This window comes from Chamaea fasciata, unplaced genomic scaffold (genome assembly GCF_029207755.1).
Source record: "Chamaea fasciata isolate MVZ Bird 193981 ecotype frontalis unplaced genomic scaffold, bChaFas1.0.hap1 SCAF_3, whole genome shotgun sequence".
Lineage (NCBI taxonomy): Eukaryota > Metazoa > Chordata > Aves > Passeriformes > Sylviidae > Chamaea > Chamaea fasciata.
The window spans coordinates 69172434-69185470 of record NW_027094088.1 but is presented as its reverse complement, the minus strand read 5'-3'; the positions used below and the strand labels follow the sequence as shown (position 1 = coordinate 69185470).

Sequence of the window (13037 nt, the reverse complement as noted above, 5' to 3'; positions counted from 1 at the left end):
TAGCACTACACAGAGAGATCTTTTTACTGCAATCATAATGCCTGTCAGAATCAAAAAAGGAACTGGAAGAGGGTATTTTTCTAGAAGAGAGGGGCATAACAAAGCTTATAATCAAAATCAGAAAGACAGATTAAATTTAAAATATCCACAGGGTTCTTGTCTAGCAAACATGAAAAAGTAAAAGTTACGTTAGCAAGTAATTAGTGCAAGGAACTTCAGTAGTAAGATACATATATATATATATATATATTTATATAAATACATACACAAGATGAATTTATTTGGGGAATGCTTTCATATGTATCTGAAGTATATAATAAAGGAACACAGGAAGAAGCTTGGTCAGATGGAGCTGTATTTGTTGTGTTTTTCTATTATTCCCAGAGGTAACAACTACCCTCCTACAGCAGTTTTTAGATAAATTTCAAAAAGCATTCAGAGATATCGAACAAAGTCAGTCACGAACAACTCACTTGCCACAAAAGACCTGTCTTTGTTGCTGTTACATGTCTGGAGATTTTCTGATACAGGCTGTGATCACATTACTCATTGCAATAGCAGGAGGCACGCGAGGGAGCTGTTCAGGGAGTGTCTGGTTCACCTGGCCAATGGGATCCTGAAACCTGGAGGTAGATGCATTTTTGGTGGGACATTGCCAGGAGGCAGCCCAGGGAAGTCACTGAAAGTGACCCCTTTGTGCCACTCCAACAAAGCCATCTGGCCTGTGGGACCCCATGTGTGTGAAGCTCTGCTACAGCCAATGTGGAAATGTCCATCTTTTGGCCTTCCAGAGAACAGGAGGCAAGTGGAACAGCACTTCTGCCCTGCCAGGGAACCACTAACGTGAGCAATCCAACCTTCCCTGCCTGACCAGAGTGACCCAGGCACAGGACAAGAGTTTGTGGCTGCTGCTACACTGTGTCTGAGACCCTGCGTTTTTACTTTAGAAAACTTTCAACGTCCCCATTTTGAACCTGTAAATCTGAGCTCAGAGAGATGGTATTACAATGATGCTGACACCTGAGTCAGAAATGGCCAACAATTTCCCGAGAGAGTTACAGAGGATGAGAAGGGAGTTGGGAAACAGAGTCTTGCCTTATCAGTGAAACAGGCATTGTAGCTTTAAAGGAGTGACCCTGAACAAAGGATCACTTGGACTTTTATCCAATAGTCTGAGGTCATCCTGTGAGTGTTCAGCTCCTGCTGTGTCACCTGTCCGTCTACTGTCACTTGTGTCTCTTGTCACCTGTCTGGCCGCAGGTCCCGTGCCCTTCATAATGCAAGGAATCAGTTCCAGTTCACAGCCTCTTGATTCCACCGTGGAGACTCAACCACCACTGACCACCAACTCAAGAAACCCAAGAACTCAAAAGAAGAGAAAGATTGAGCATGAGGACTAATTAGCGTGAGAAGCAAGAGAATGATTGAATCAATAGAACGCAAGATACTAATAGGAGAACTCACCAATGAACTATGATTTGTTTGCTAAAATGTATATTTAGTGTAAATTGAAATGGACTGCCCATGGTGGTGGTGAAGTCACTGACTTTTGGAGGTGTTTTAGGAAAAACTGGATGTGACACTTAGTGCCATGGTCTAGTTGACATGGTGGTGTTCAGTCGTACGTCGGACTCGATGATCTCAGAGGTGTTTTCTAAGCTAATCAATTCTATGATTCTGTAAAGTTTTTGAGAATCTGAGCGCTTGATTTGTGTAACACTTCCACCCTGCACCCTGCACCGAACAAAAAACATGTCTTGTCTAAACCGGGCTCCGTGTCTGTATTTAGCGTCCCTAAATTGGCAACAACAGCAGGTCACACCGCGTAACTTGTGCCAGCTGTGCCCTGGGCTTGTGCCAGCCGCCAGCACGCCCTCCATAAACGCGGGCCAGGACTGGCCACGGGAGAGAGCCCTCCACCAGGAACCCACCGTCCTGCGGGCCTGCGCTGGGGCAGGAGCCCGCACTGCCTCTGGGACGCGGAGACGCCATCCCCGGGATGCGGGCACGCCATCCCTGGGATCCGGGCACGTCTCACCGGCCAGGCAGCAGCCGCGCCGCGCACGCGCCCGCAGGTGCCGGCGCGTGCGCCTCGGGGTGCGCGCTCTGCCCCGCGGGCGCGGCGGCGGCGGCGGCAGCGCGGGGGGCGCGGCCCCAGCCCGGCCCGGCCCGGCGGCGCCGCGGTGCGCACGGTTGCTGTGGGAACGGCGGGCGGCTGAGCGAGGCTGCGGCCCTGCGGAGGCGGTGGCGGGTCCCGATCGAGTCCCCCGGGCAGAACCCGGTGTCCCACCGGCCGTAGTGCTCGTGTCTGGGGGTGCCGCCTGGCCGGGCGGGGGCGAAGGGCCGGACTGTGCGGTAAGTCGGGCGGGAGGCTTCGGAGAGCGGCCGGAGACTGATAACCCCTGTGCCGCTTCCCGGCACCTTCCCCGTGCTCGGGAGGGAGGCTTGATTGCCGGGTGTGGATTGGGACAGCGTTTACTCCACAGGTGCTACTTATTGGGAGAGGGGGGGTTCCTCCTCGACGTATTGTCTCACGGCTCTGCTGGAAACCTAACTCCCCTGAAAACTCAACTCTTGGAACTTCTTATTTCTCTTTGATAGCGTTTTCTCTGCGTCAAAATTTCACCAGGATGAAAGTGCATCGGTTGTGATTGGTAAGTTGCTGGTGTTCAGAATTATGTCTAATAATAGGTATTATTTGCATATTCCTGAAAGGAAGTTGTAGTGAGGTGGGCGCCCATCTCTTCTACCGTGCCTGCAGTGAAAGGCCAAGAGGAAATGGCCTTAAGCTGAGACAGGGGAGATACAGATTAGATATTTAACAAAAAAAAAAAAAAAAAAAAAAAAAAAAAAAAAAAAAAAAAAAAAAAATTATTGGAAGCATGGCCATGCACTGGGATAGGTTGGCCAGGAAGGTAATGGAGTCGCTGACCTTGGGCATGTTTAGGAGGCGTCTGGATCTGACACTGGTTGATGTGGTTTAGGGGTTACAGTGCCAGTGAGGGGTTGCTGTTGGACTTGATGATCTTAGAGGTCTCTTCCAACCTCAATGATCCTGGGATTCTTTCTAAACCTGTTCCTGTGTGCTAGCTATTCTAGAGATTTGTTAGGGCAGACAGAACTTGAATTTGGATGTCAGAGAGCAGAGTGTTCATAGCTTGAGTACAGGGCTTCTCCTCGCTGTACTTAGTGATTGCAAATACACCCACTCTGCCCCTAGCAATTAAATGACACCGGTCTTGAGATGGGAAAAAGGATGGCAGAGCCAGTGTGAGATGGCAGAGCCAGTGTGGTGCCATCTGATGTAGTCAGCCATGCTTCTCTCATCTTGATTGAACTAAGAGTTGTGAGAGTACAGCTGTCTCGCTTCTGGACATTGCTGGGACTAATGTGTGGATCCTGTACTGCTATCTACTGCTTTAAAATCTTCCTGTACAGCAAAGACCAGACTTCCGCAGTAAACAACTGGGGAATAAAGACAAGAGCCCAAGTATGGCTTTTGAGACTCCGCTGTGCTACTCTTCTACCTTCCAGCAGAGGGTCAGAGAGGGGCTCTTCACTTGTGCAAGTGAAAGGCTACTTGGGAAATGGTGACAGTAGTGAGGGGCAAGATCTGTGTGTACCGATTATGCTGTCCCCATTGCACTGCAGCATTCCCTCTACCTGTTTCCTGCTGGGACTGGGGAGCAAAATTACAGAATCACAGAATATGCTGAGTTGGAAGGGACTCACAAGGATCATGAAGTCCAGCTCCTGGCCCTGCACAGGACCATTCCCAACTGTATCAGACATAAGGCCTGCAGAGAAGATGTTCCACTTAAGGTCAAAATTCTACCTCCCAGTAGCTGAGGGAATAGGGTATGATAGTCCACCTTCATTTTATCAGTGAGGACTGACTGTTTAATTTTTCCAAACAGACAGCTGCAGTGGAACTCTTTACTTTTTTAAAAATCATGTTGTAATAGAGGGAAGAGTAAGAAGCATAGAGAACAAAATTCAGTCACAGTGAAGGTAAGTAATATATTAATGGTAGTCAGAAATATTAAAATCACTGATAGTCTCAGGTACCTGATCTGTTGCTGAGGTTTTTTTAATTGTGCATCATTTAGTGGTTGGTGCATTTCTCCTTAGCATCCAGTTTTATGTTGGGTGTGCACGAATGAAAGACACTGTGCCAGAATGGGCAGGCTCTCAACGAAAGAAGAACCAGGTGGAAAAGTTAAACTGCTGAACAGATTTTATTTTTTACTCCATAGTTTAGAAATAACCAGATGATGGTGTCTGATCTACTGTCAGTTCATTGTCATAAACTGTGTGAGAGAATAGAAGTTACCAGATGGTCTGAGTCACAGTGCAGAAACGTATTTTTGTTTTTAGGTAAGTTTGAAAGCAGAAGATGTGTAAGACTCATGATGAGTTTTCTGTAAAGTGACACGGATGATATCTACAGAGAACTGCACCACGATAGTGATGGGTTGTGGGTCCAGGGGGTGATGGACCAAGTCTGTCACTACCCGCTGCATTTCCCAGAAACTACAGTAGGATAGAACACTGATTGGAAGTTTGGGTTTGTAACTTATATTAGTGTTATCTTTCTTTGCCTGTGCTTGGGGGTGAGTTGGGGAGCTCTCTTTTTCAGAGGAAAAAAATGGATTGCTTGTTCTTTCTTGTCTCTGCTTATCAATTGCTCATAACTGTGCTTCAGTTACTGATAATGATGCCTCTGACATTAGGAAGCTGTCCTTGGTAAGGCAAATAATATATACTGCGTTTTTCCTAAGTTGGAAAAACCTGTGTATTTGCGTATTATTGACTTCCTGTTTTGGCTGTGGTGTTTCCTAAGTAATCAGGTGTCAAGAAACAGATTTTCTGTGGAATTGTAGAGGACCACACTTGGCCCATGAAGCACAGTGACATATTTTAGCTTTCTGTAAAAAACTGAAGGTAGATCCTCCATGTCAGATGTTCTCTGTTTTTGAGTATTTTCCTACAGAACTGAGGAACAGAGAGGAAATGCAATATCATTGTACCTTATTTCCCACTGTTTCAGCAGTGTCTAAGATTTACTTACCCTTTCTAACAATATTGTGGTAGCATAACCAGTGATGAATTAGTAGTTTGTTATTTAAAACTAGCATAATACTTTGTGACCTTCACATATATTTCCAGTGTTCTTCCTGTGTAGTACTTTGCAGAGGAATGCAAGCTTCAAAGACTGAAGATAGAAGAAAAGCAGAACCATTCTATTGGCTGTCAGCAACAAAGCCTAGGACCAGTTCTGAGATTGTAAATGAAGCCAGAGATGCTCTACGAACAGTAAAAACTCAAAGACCTTTCACACCTACAGATGAACAAAGGAAACTTTTTGGGTCTCAATCCTCACAATGTTCTCAAAGTAGATCCCCTTCAGTTTTTAGGTACTGTGGCTTTAAGATTTTTTCAGATACCCTTTAGCAGCAAGAGATTTGATTCTCTAATTATGCTTCCGGTGATTATTTTCCCTGTGTTAATCTGTATTCCTAATCACATCCTTTGCCTTCTTCTAATGATCTTTACTGTTGGTGTTAATCTACATGTCCAGGAAGTTCCCGCAGATTAGAGCTACCAGAGGCAGTCATTACACTAGTTTTCTATGTGGAGAATAGTATAAGAAAATAATCTGTTATTTACCTTTTCTTGAGGCAATTGAATGCTTTTAATTGAGATAGTCTTCAGCTTTTTCCTAGAACATGTGAAAGCTTGCTTGTTTCCTTTAACCTGTGTGCTAGATCATTTTTCAGAGCCTTCTGAGATATTTTAAATGTAAAATTTTAGGCCCTTCGTATTGAAATGATCATTTTCAAACAAAGTTTTTACTACCTCAAAATTACTTCTAGGTGGAGTTTTGTTAGCATGAAGTGCTGTTGTCACTTTTCCTTTCTTCCCTTTCCCCATATTCACTGGCAAAGAGAAGAGGCATGCAATTAAAAGAAAGAGCTGATCACACAACTCTGGGTCGTCTTTATTCTAACTATGTTTCGTTTCTTTGTTAGTTTTAGTACATCCAGTTCTGAATCATCTGAATTAAGACCGCATTCTGGTGTTCATCTAAGCCCACTGGCTCATGTAAGTACTCTGGAAATAACTCATGCAGTACTGATATAAAAATATGTGTCTTGGTAATGTTAGGAAAAGAAATGTTTTAAAGACATTTGGGAAAACTGGAGGCTTGTAACATTAGTCTGAGACTTAGAAAGTCAGTTTTGTCATTTTTTCCCCAAAAGAAACCTGAAAATAATTTAAATTACTTAAATATTGCTGTATTGCTTTATGATTCAAAGTGACATTAACAGGAATCAGAAGACGGATATTTGAGGCAGCTTTCTTGTGTAAGTTTACTGAAACAGATGAAATTCATGAGCATGAGCCAACAAGGTGCTCTTGCTGTTAAGAGAGTGGCTGATGGTATCTGGGGCTGCATTAGGAGGTGTTGCCAGCAGGTTGAGGGATATGGTCCTTCCCCTCTACTCAGGACTGGTAAGGCCACACCTGGGGTGCTGTATGCAGTTCTGGGCTCCCCAGTACGAGAAAGACATGGAGCTGCTGGAGAGAATCTGATGAGCACCCCCAAAGGTGATGAAGGGACAGGGAGAAATGAGAATGTTCAGGCTGGAGACGACCAAGGGAGGATCTTATCCATGGATGTAAATACCTGAAAGGCAGGTGCAAAGAGGATGGAGCCAGCCTCTGCAGTGACTGGACTAGAGGCAGAGGGCACAAGCACAGGAGATTTCCTCTGTACTTCAGGAAACAGTTTTCTAGCTGTGAGGGTGACGAGGCCTTGGCACAGGTTGCCCAGAGATCTTCAAAGCCTCTTGGGCATGGTCCTGGGCTACTGAGTTTAGGTGGCTGTAGTTGAATATGGCGATGGACCCCCAGGGACTCGTTCCAACCTCTTCTGTTTTGTGGTTCTGTGATCAGTAACTTGAAGGTAACTCGGTGGTTGCTTTCTATTTGGCTTACATTTCTATAAAATGTCGTGATTGTAGTTTATTTCAAAACAGATAGAGGTCCTTTAAGAACCTCCTTTCTCCCTCTGTGAAAGCTGTGAATTGTTTTCAATTTATAAGTGTATCTCCTTTTTCACAGTTTTTTTATATTTGGTCTTCAAATACAAGATTAAGTCACGACTGCTTGTTTGGTATTCAAAATAACAGAGCATGCTATGGCGATTAAATGTACTTGCTGTATACATTGCTTTTTCCGGACGGTAACCGTTATGAAATTTTCTAGGAAAGTAATCTTTAGGAAATTAGGGGAAATATCCAAGAAATTTTATACTTCAGTAATTTGGATAAGGTAATGTATTTATATGAATTAGGTTTAAAAATTCTGAGCATACTTCTATTTAGACTAGGTATATCTACATTTGCATTTAAGAACTGGTGTTAAATTTTCATTTATTTTGTGTGTGGGAGTGGAAAAAAAATAGAGAAAACTACTGACCAATGCAAAACCTGCCTTTTTTTTTTTTGCTTTATCAGTGGATATAAGTTAGTACACTGTAAATTAAGAGCTTGTATTAATCATAGTAGTTGTGGGTAGTCAGTCTCTCCTGTTGGCTTCTTAATATTGTGGAGAGCTCTGAAGGATTCGCTGGAGATTTTTTAGTGGATTCTTTATTTTAAAGAAATTGGTATTGATTTTTGAGGTCAGTGCTTTTATGTAGGGCAAGGGCACAACAAGTGCTTGGTGCTAGAGATTCAGGAGCTTGTTCCCCTCCTCTGAGATGCAAGATACTGACATGGAATTAGGACTTTCATGTTTTGGATCTGCATGATTTGTCTGAGTGTGATAGAAAGTAGTACATATGATGTGAACATATTTGGTGTGTTTTTGTGTTTTAAGCACTATTTTAGTGCTTAAAAGCAAATCAAAGAGTAGATGTATCTCTAGAATTGTTAGCAATAGTCATTGGCACAATATTTTCTTTGATAAATAAGCTTGCTGCAGATGTAGTTAAATGAGTATTTATGAGGCATAAATAATTCTGAGTTGTTCTACTCAAGCTAGGTTTTGTTTGCTGCACCCCTGAATGTTGGCTTTTAAATGGCTTTCTGTGGTGATAATGGTATAGACATCTGGTTTGTTCAGTGGAATGGTATCATTAGATTCAGGATAGGAAAATTTCTTAATGAGCAAACCAGTGCAACTTCTGTTCTATTTTGAACTTAGCCCTTTGTTAGAAATTATGTGCATTTCTTTTTTTTTTTTTTAATTGTACTTCAATGAAAATTGAATTATCTGTGCTTTTGTAAAAAGTCTCCTTTATTTTTGTCACAGAAACCAATACTAATAATTTCTGAAAAAAAATATGAAGCTGCTTCGGTTTTCCTTCCAACACCTCCTGTTGATGCTGCAGAAGTTAGAAAAGTCAGCAGTGCTTGGAAAGGCTTATTTAGAACAACTTCTTCAAAAGATTTATTTTCTGGTAAAGTGGTTTTTCTGGATCAGAGTAAGAATGTTTTGATACGTATTATTTGCTGGAAAAATAACTGCATGATGGGTTTTAATGTTGCTAATTACACGAATTAATACATTAAAGGACCTGTGTGTCCTTTCAGTGTGAATCCTAGAAGTATTTAAGTGGGTTTAAAGCAGCTTTGAAACTGTGGTTTCCCAAAACGATGCTGGCTTGCCCTACTGAAAGTGAGTTAAAAGCAGCTCAGGTGCCTCTTCTTCCTATAGGTTTCCAAGTAATAGAATTCTACTGAAAGTTGTCTTCAGTGAGTAAAATTAACATTAAATGCTGGCATGCAGAGAGAATGAGATTCCCTGATGGATTATTGGGCATAAAAGGAGGAATAAAAAGTAATGATATGTCTTGACAGGTCTCCAACTACATTCTGTTTGTTGTTAAGAGTTTCATTAGTGAAGACTTAATAAAGGTCACCAAATGTGGGGTTTAAAAGTAATTTTCATGAAGATGGGAAATAGCATCTTGGCATCCTTCACGTTGGCTCATAATGAAGTGTGCTGGGACTCTGTCTTTATTTCAGAAGACTAATTTATAATAATGACAGTTCTTACATTGTCCAGGATTGTTACTTTACATGATAAACTACATATCTCACTTTTTACCTTACTGCAAAATGAATCTTACATAAAAAGTATTGAACTTTACTTCATTTTTATGTATTTATTCTATAAATATATCTTTATATAATGTATCCCTTCATGTAGCCTTAATAAATTGATGTTACTAATTGAAGCTGAGAAGCTAGTGTAGTTGTAACCTGCCTTGGTCTCTTCTCCCCTTTTGGGATCATGCAAGTGTTTATGTAAGGGGTTTTATTTTTGGAGGTCCTTATTGTGCATATATAGAAGCTACAGGATTAACAGCTACCTTTTTCCTGAGTACCTTCATAATATTCAGGTCATAAAATATAATAATTTTTTTCTCAAGGTATGATCCGCCTATTTGTAAACGGGAAATAAAGAAGAGGAAATAGTAAAACTTTAAACACAACCTCAAAAGACTTTAAGAAATACTGTTCATAAGAAGACATTGAGTACCTTACTCTTAATAGTCTTAAGCTTTCTCACCTTTTAAACTGATACAAGCAAATTTTGATAATGTAACACGGCAAGTGGTAATCAATAACACTCGAACAAAATGTCTTCTCTTTGACTATTTCAGATGAAGTGAAGCTAGATTTTGAAGAGCCAACTATGATGATGAATAATCTTGACAGAAGTAATAATAACTGTTTAGCAGAACAAAAGTTGTGCACATCATTTAATGATGAGAGTAGACAATTAATTTGTAATGAGCATACCAGCAGATCAGGAAGTGAAGACACCATGGGAGGGACACCAGGAAAATTTTCACTTCAGCTGCAAGGAGAAAGGTCAGCACTGGTTGAGTATGGTAATGTGCATCTTCCGTACAACCGTCTTCCTAGATACTCAACTGTGCAAGTATCAAAATGCTTAAAATTAGTGGAATTTGAAGATAACATTACATATGCTTTAAAATGAAACTGTGTTTAGAGTATTAGGAAAATTTACATTTCTTCTTTTAGGAATTTTTTACATTCAAAAGACTAGTTTGTAAAATGTTGTTCGTAGAAATTTGTTCGATATGATTTGTTTGATCCTTAACATTTAAAAACTGAGTCTTCTAACCACTGCATGTAAAATCCTCAAGTTTAAATTTGATGTGCTTGCTTTTGTAGTTTAGTCCTGTTTTTTTAAGGTGCTATACCATCTTTACTTAGCTTGATGAGTAGAGCTGTGCTTTCAGTTCTGGTATGTGATCATGCACCAAAACCAGGCTTAAACGCTTCAGCAATAGAAGCAGAATTTTTTTTGACTTCAAACTTTTAATTATTTTTATTTTTGCATGACTGAATAGCTGTAAGAGATTAACAAGACTCACGTGCCTGCAGTCTGTTTTTACTGAACCTGGAATATCATATCCATTCTTGAATTCATTATCAAATAATTTGTTTTTCTTTTGATTCAGATGTTTTCTTAATTCTTACACAGGGAGGAATAATCCTGTGGCACTATGTATAGTTAGTGTATCAGTTGCTGCATTAGCAGTCTGATGAACAACTGTTTTGTGCTAATAACATTGACAGATCTGGCAACATCAACAACAAAGAATGAAAACCACATCATTTTCAAGACATAGTCTTGTAAAACTCATTTACTCTTAAAAATATGTATTTGCTAGTAGGTATCTTCTTTCTAGCATGTTTGTATCCTTAGGGAAAAGCTATTTCCCTGGATATTCTTAAGCACCTTTGATATTAAAGATTATGGTCTTAATTTTATAAAATGAAAGGCCTTTCAATTACTAACTTGATGATAGCACTTAATAGTTTAAGAGAATGTTGCCCATTGAGGCTGTTATAGTAAATGGCACATAACGGAGCGATCATAACACTCTTTTATATTAAACTGTAAGAAGAGTTTTTAAAAAAGACAGATTCTAAAAAAATGAAGACTTGTTGTAGCAAAGAAAAGACTCCATGAGTGTGGAGGAAGAATGAGAAAATAAGAGCAGAGGTGAAAGGTGAAAAATAAAGCACCAAGGAGAATACTTTACTGCAATATAATTTTCTCCCTTTAAAACCAGTGATCTAATAACTTCTTAGATAAAGACTATTTGGATTATCATGTTACATAAATTAGTGTAGTTTGAATTTTATTTAATAAGGGTGTGGTGTGAAGTACTTCAGTGTTGCAGTGGAAATGGGTAGTTCCTTTTGAGGAATATGCATCCTGCTGTTTTCAGTTCTGCTTTCTGTTTGAGTTGCTATTTTAGTTGATGGTGTCCAAGTACCTCTGATAGGAAAGGGCCGGTTGATACTTTTTCAATTGAAAAGAATGACCTTCCTTCTCAGTCATAATTTTAAAACTTGCATGTATAATTGAACAGCTAACCCATTATGCATGCTTCCTGTCTGTACAAAATTGTACACTTCCCTTTATAAGAACAAGAGCTCTGCAAGTTTTTGATTTTGCATTTTTGTTACTGGTGCTTTTTTGCAATCACGAATCTCATACGTCGGTTAAATTAGATCTCAAATTACTGGCCTTAAGATAATACAAAAATTGCTTTCCGCTATTGTTCTGACTAGTTTTCTCTAAAATGGAAGAGGGATATAACATTCCTCCATCTTTCTGTGTTGAATGCAAGATCTGTATTTTTGAATGGCCCATTTTTACTTCTGTGAGTTGTGGATGTGTTCTGTGTCCTTGAGTGAGAGTTGGTTTTTGCCAGTGCTGCCTAAGCAAAGCTTCCTGACACCATTTAGGTGCTCTTATGGCTTAGAGCACCACATAGATCTGCAGTGCTGCGAGATGCACAAGAATAATACAAAATGCTTTCCCCTTAGTCGCAGACAAAGGTCTGTATATCAGCCCAAGCAGCTCATGCCATCATGTGGTGGGGTGGCTGTGGATAATCTCAGCTGCTCTCATATGTTCTAGCTCCTGGCTAAAACTTACACCAATGAGCACATTGGTCCAGTGTTTGTCTATGATACTGCATAAGTCAGACGGACCTTTTTCTGTGTGCTTGTGTGAGTTCAGAGATGTCATTCTTCATCTGACAAGGCAGTTGAAAGGTACCACAAACCTGGCCTTCCATATAGTTTGTTGAGTTTGGTCTTCATGATAGTTATATGGAAAAGGCTCCAGAACCATAGAGGGGTCATTGCAGTGAGAGATTTGGCATACTTTCTCAGTAGAACGCGTTTGCTAGATGTTTGTAAGGTTAGATAATATCTGGTTCTGTGTCATAAATACTTGAGGTATACTATATGGGATTACAAGATATTTTCTATTTAAAGTACATTGCATTCAGGAGTAATAGGATGAAAACTTAAAGGAATGTGAAATCTTTTATTACCTAGTGTTCTGTCATTCTCTACATGAGGCAGGTGTCAACTTCAATTCTGTATCACAGTGATTTAAAATCACTGCACGAATTAAGCAAGAGGATTGTAGAAATAGTACACTTCATACAGGAGGTGTGTGGGACTTCCTACTCCCTTTCCCCTGCAGTTCCTATACATGTTCTGAAATAACTTCCCTAATGAAACCAGTTTTCTGCTAATGAGGAAACAGTAGAGCATGGCAAAATAGCATGGCAGATTCCTGCCATTAATGCTATTATATTTATTTTAAAGAGAACAGAGGGGAGGTACTCTGTTCCAGCAAGAGGCTTGATCACTTTCTATCTCACATTCTTTTGTTGTCCCAAAGACTGAAGAAAAGAATGAACAGTGCTGATGAAATCACAACTGCCTTATTAATGTACTGGGGAAAAAAAGAAAAGGACCTTTTGCGGGGAAAGGTTACTTGCCATTTTGTTTGCAATTCTGCTTTGCAAATAACAATCTAGTTGTAATAGAATAGGTATATTAATTGAAGCAGATGGAATTTATTGACGTGTTGCCTCAGGAAAGCTAGAAACAATTTCTGGCAGTGATAAGGAAACTCATTTTTGTTTACATCTTCCTCTAACCATTGTGCCTTGCCAT

The 13037-nt window shown here is 40.4% G+C and overlaps 1 protein-coding gene across 10 annotated transcripts in view; it reads left to right on the top strand.

The window, feature by feature from the left end:
- The first annotated feature begins 2204 nt into the window (after positions 1-2204).
- The window catches only part of ARMC2 (armadillo repeat containing 2), a 62683-nt gene continuing 51850 nt past the window's right edge, over positions 2205-13037 (top strand). For 3 of the 10 annotated variants that reach the window (XM_066179447.1, XM_066179448.1, XM_066179439.1), the window contains exons 1-5: positions 2205-4011; positions 5170-5417; positions 6033-6105; positions 8323-8470; positions 9680-9890. In XM_066179447.1, coding sequence (XP_066035544.1) covers positions 5200-5417; positions 6033-6105; positions 8323-8470; positions 9680-9890 — 650 coding nt within the window. In that variant the 5' untranslated portion in view covers positions 2205-4011; positions 5170-5199. The remainder of the gene's footprint in view (positions 4012-5169; positions 5418-6032; positions 6106-8322; positions 8471-9679; positions 9891-13037) is intronic. The other 7 variants (XM_066179446.1, XM_066179443.1, XM_066179441.1 and 4 more) reach the window with 7 other exon arrangements.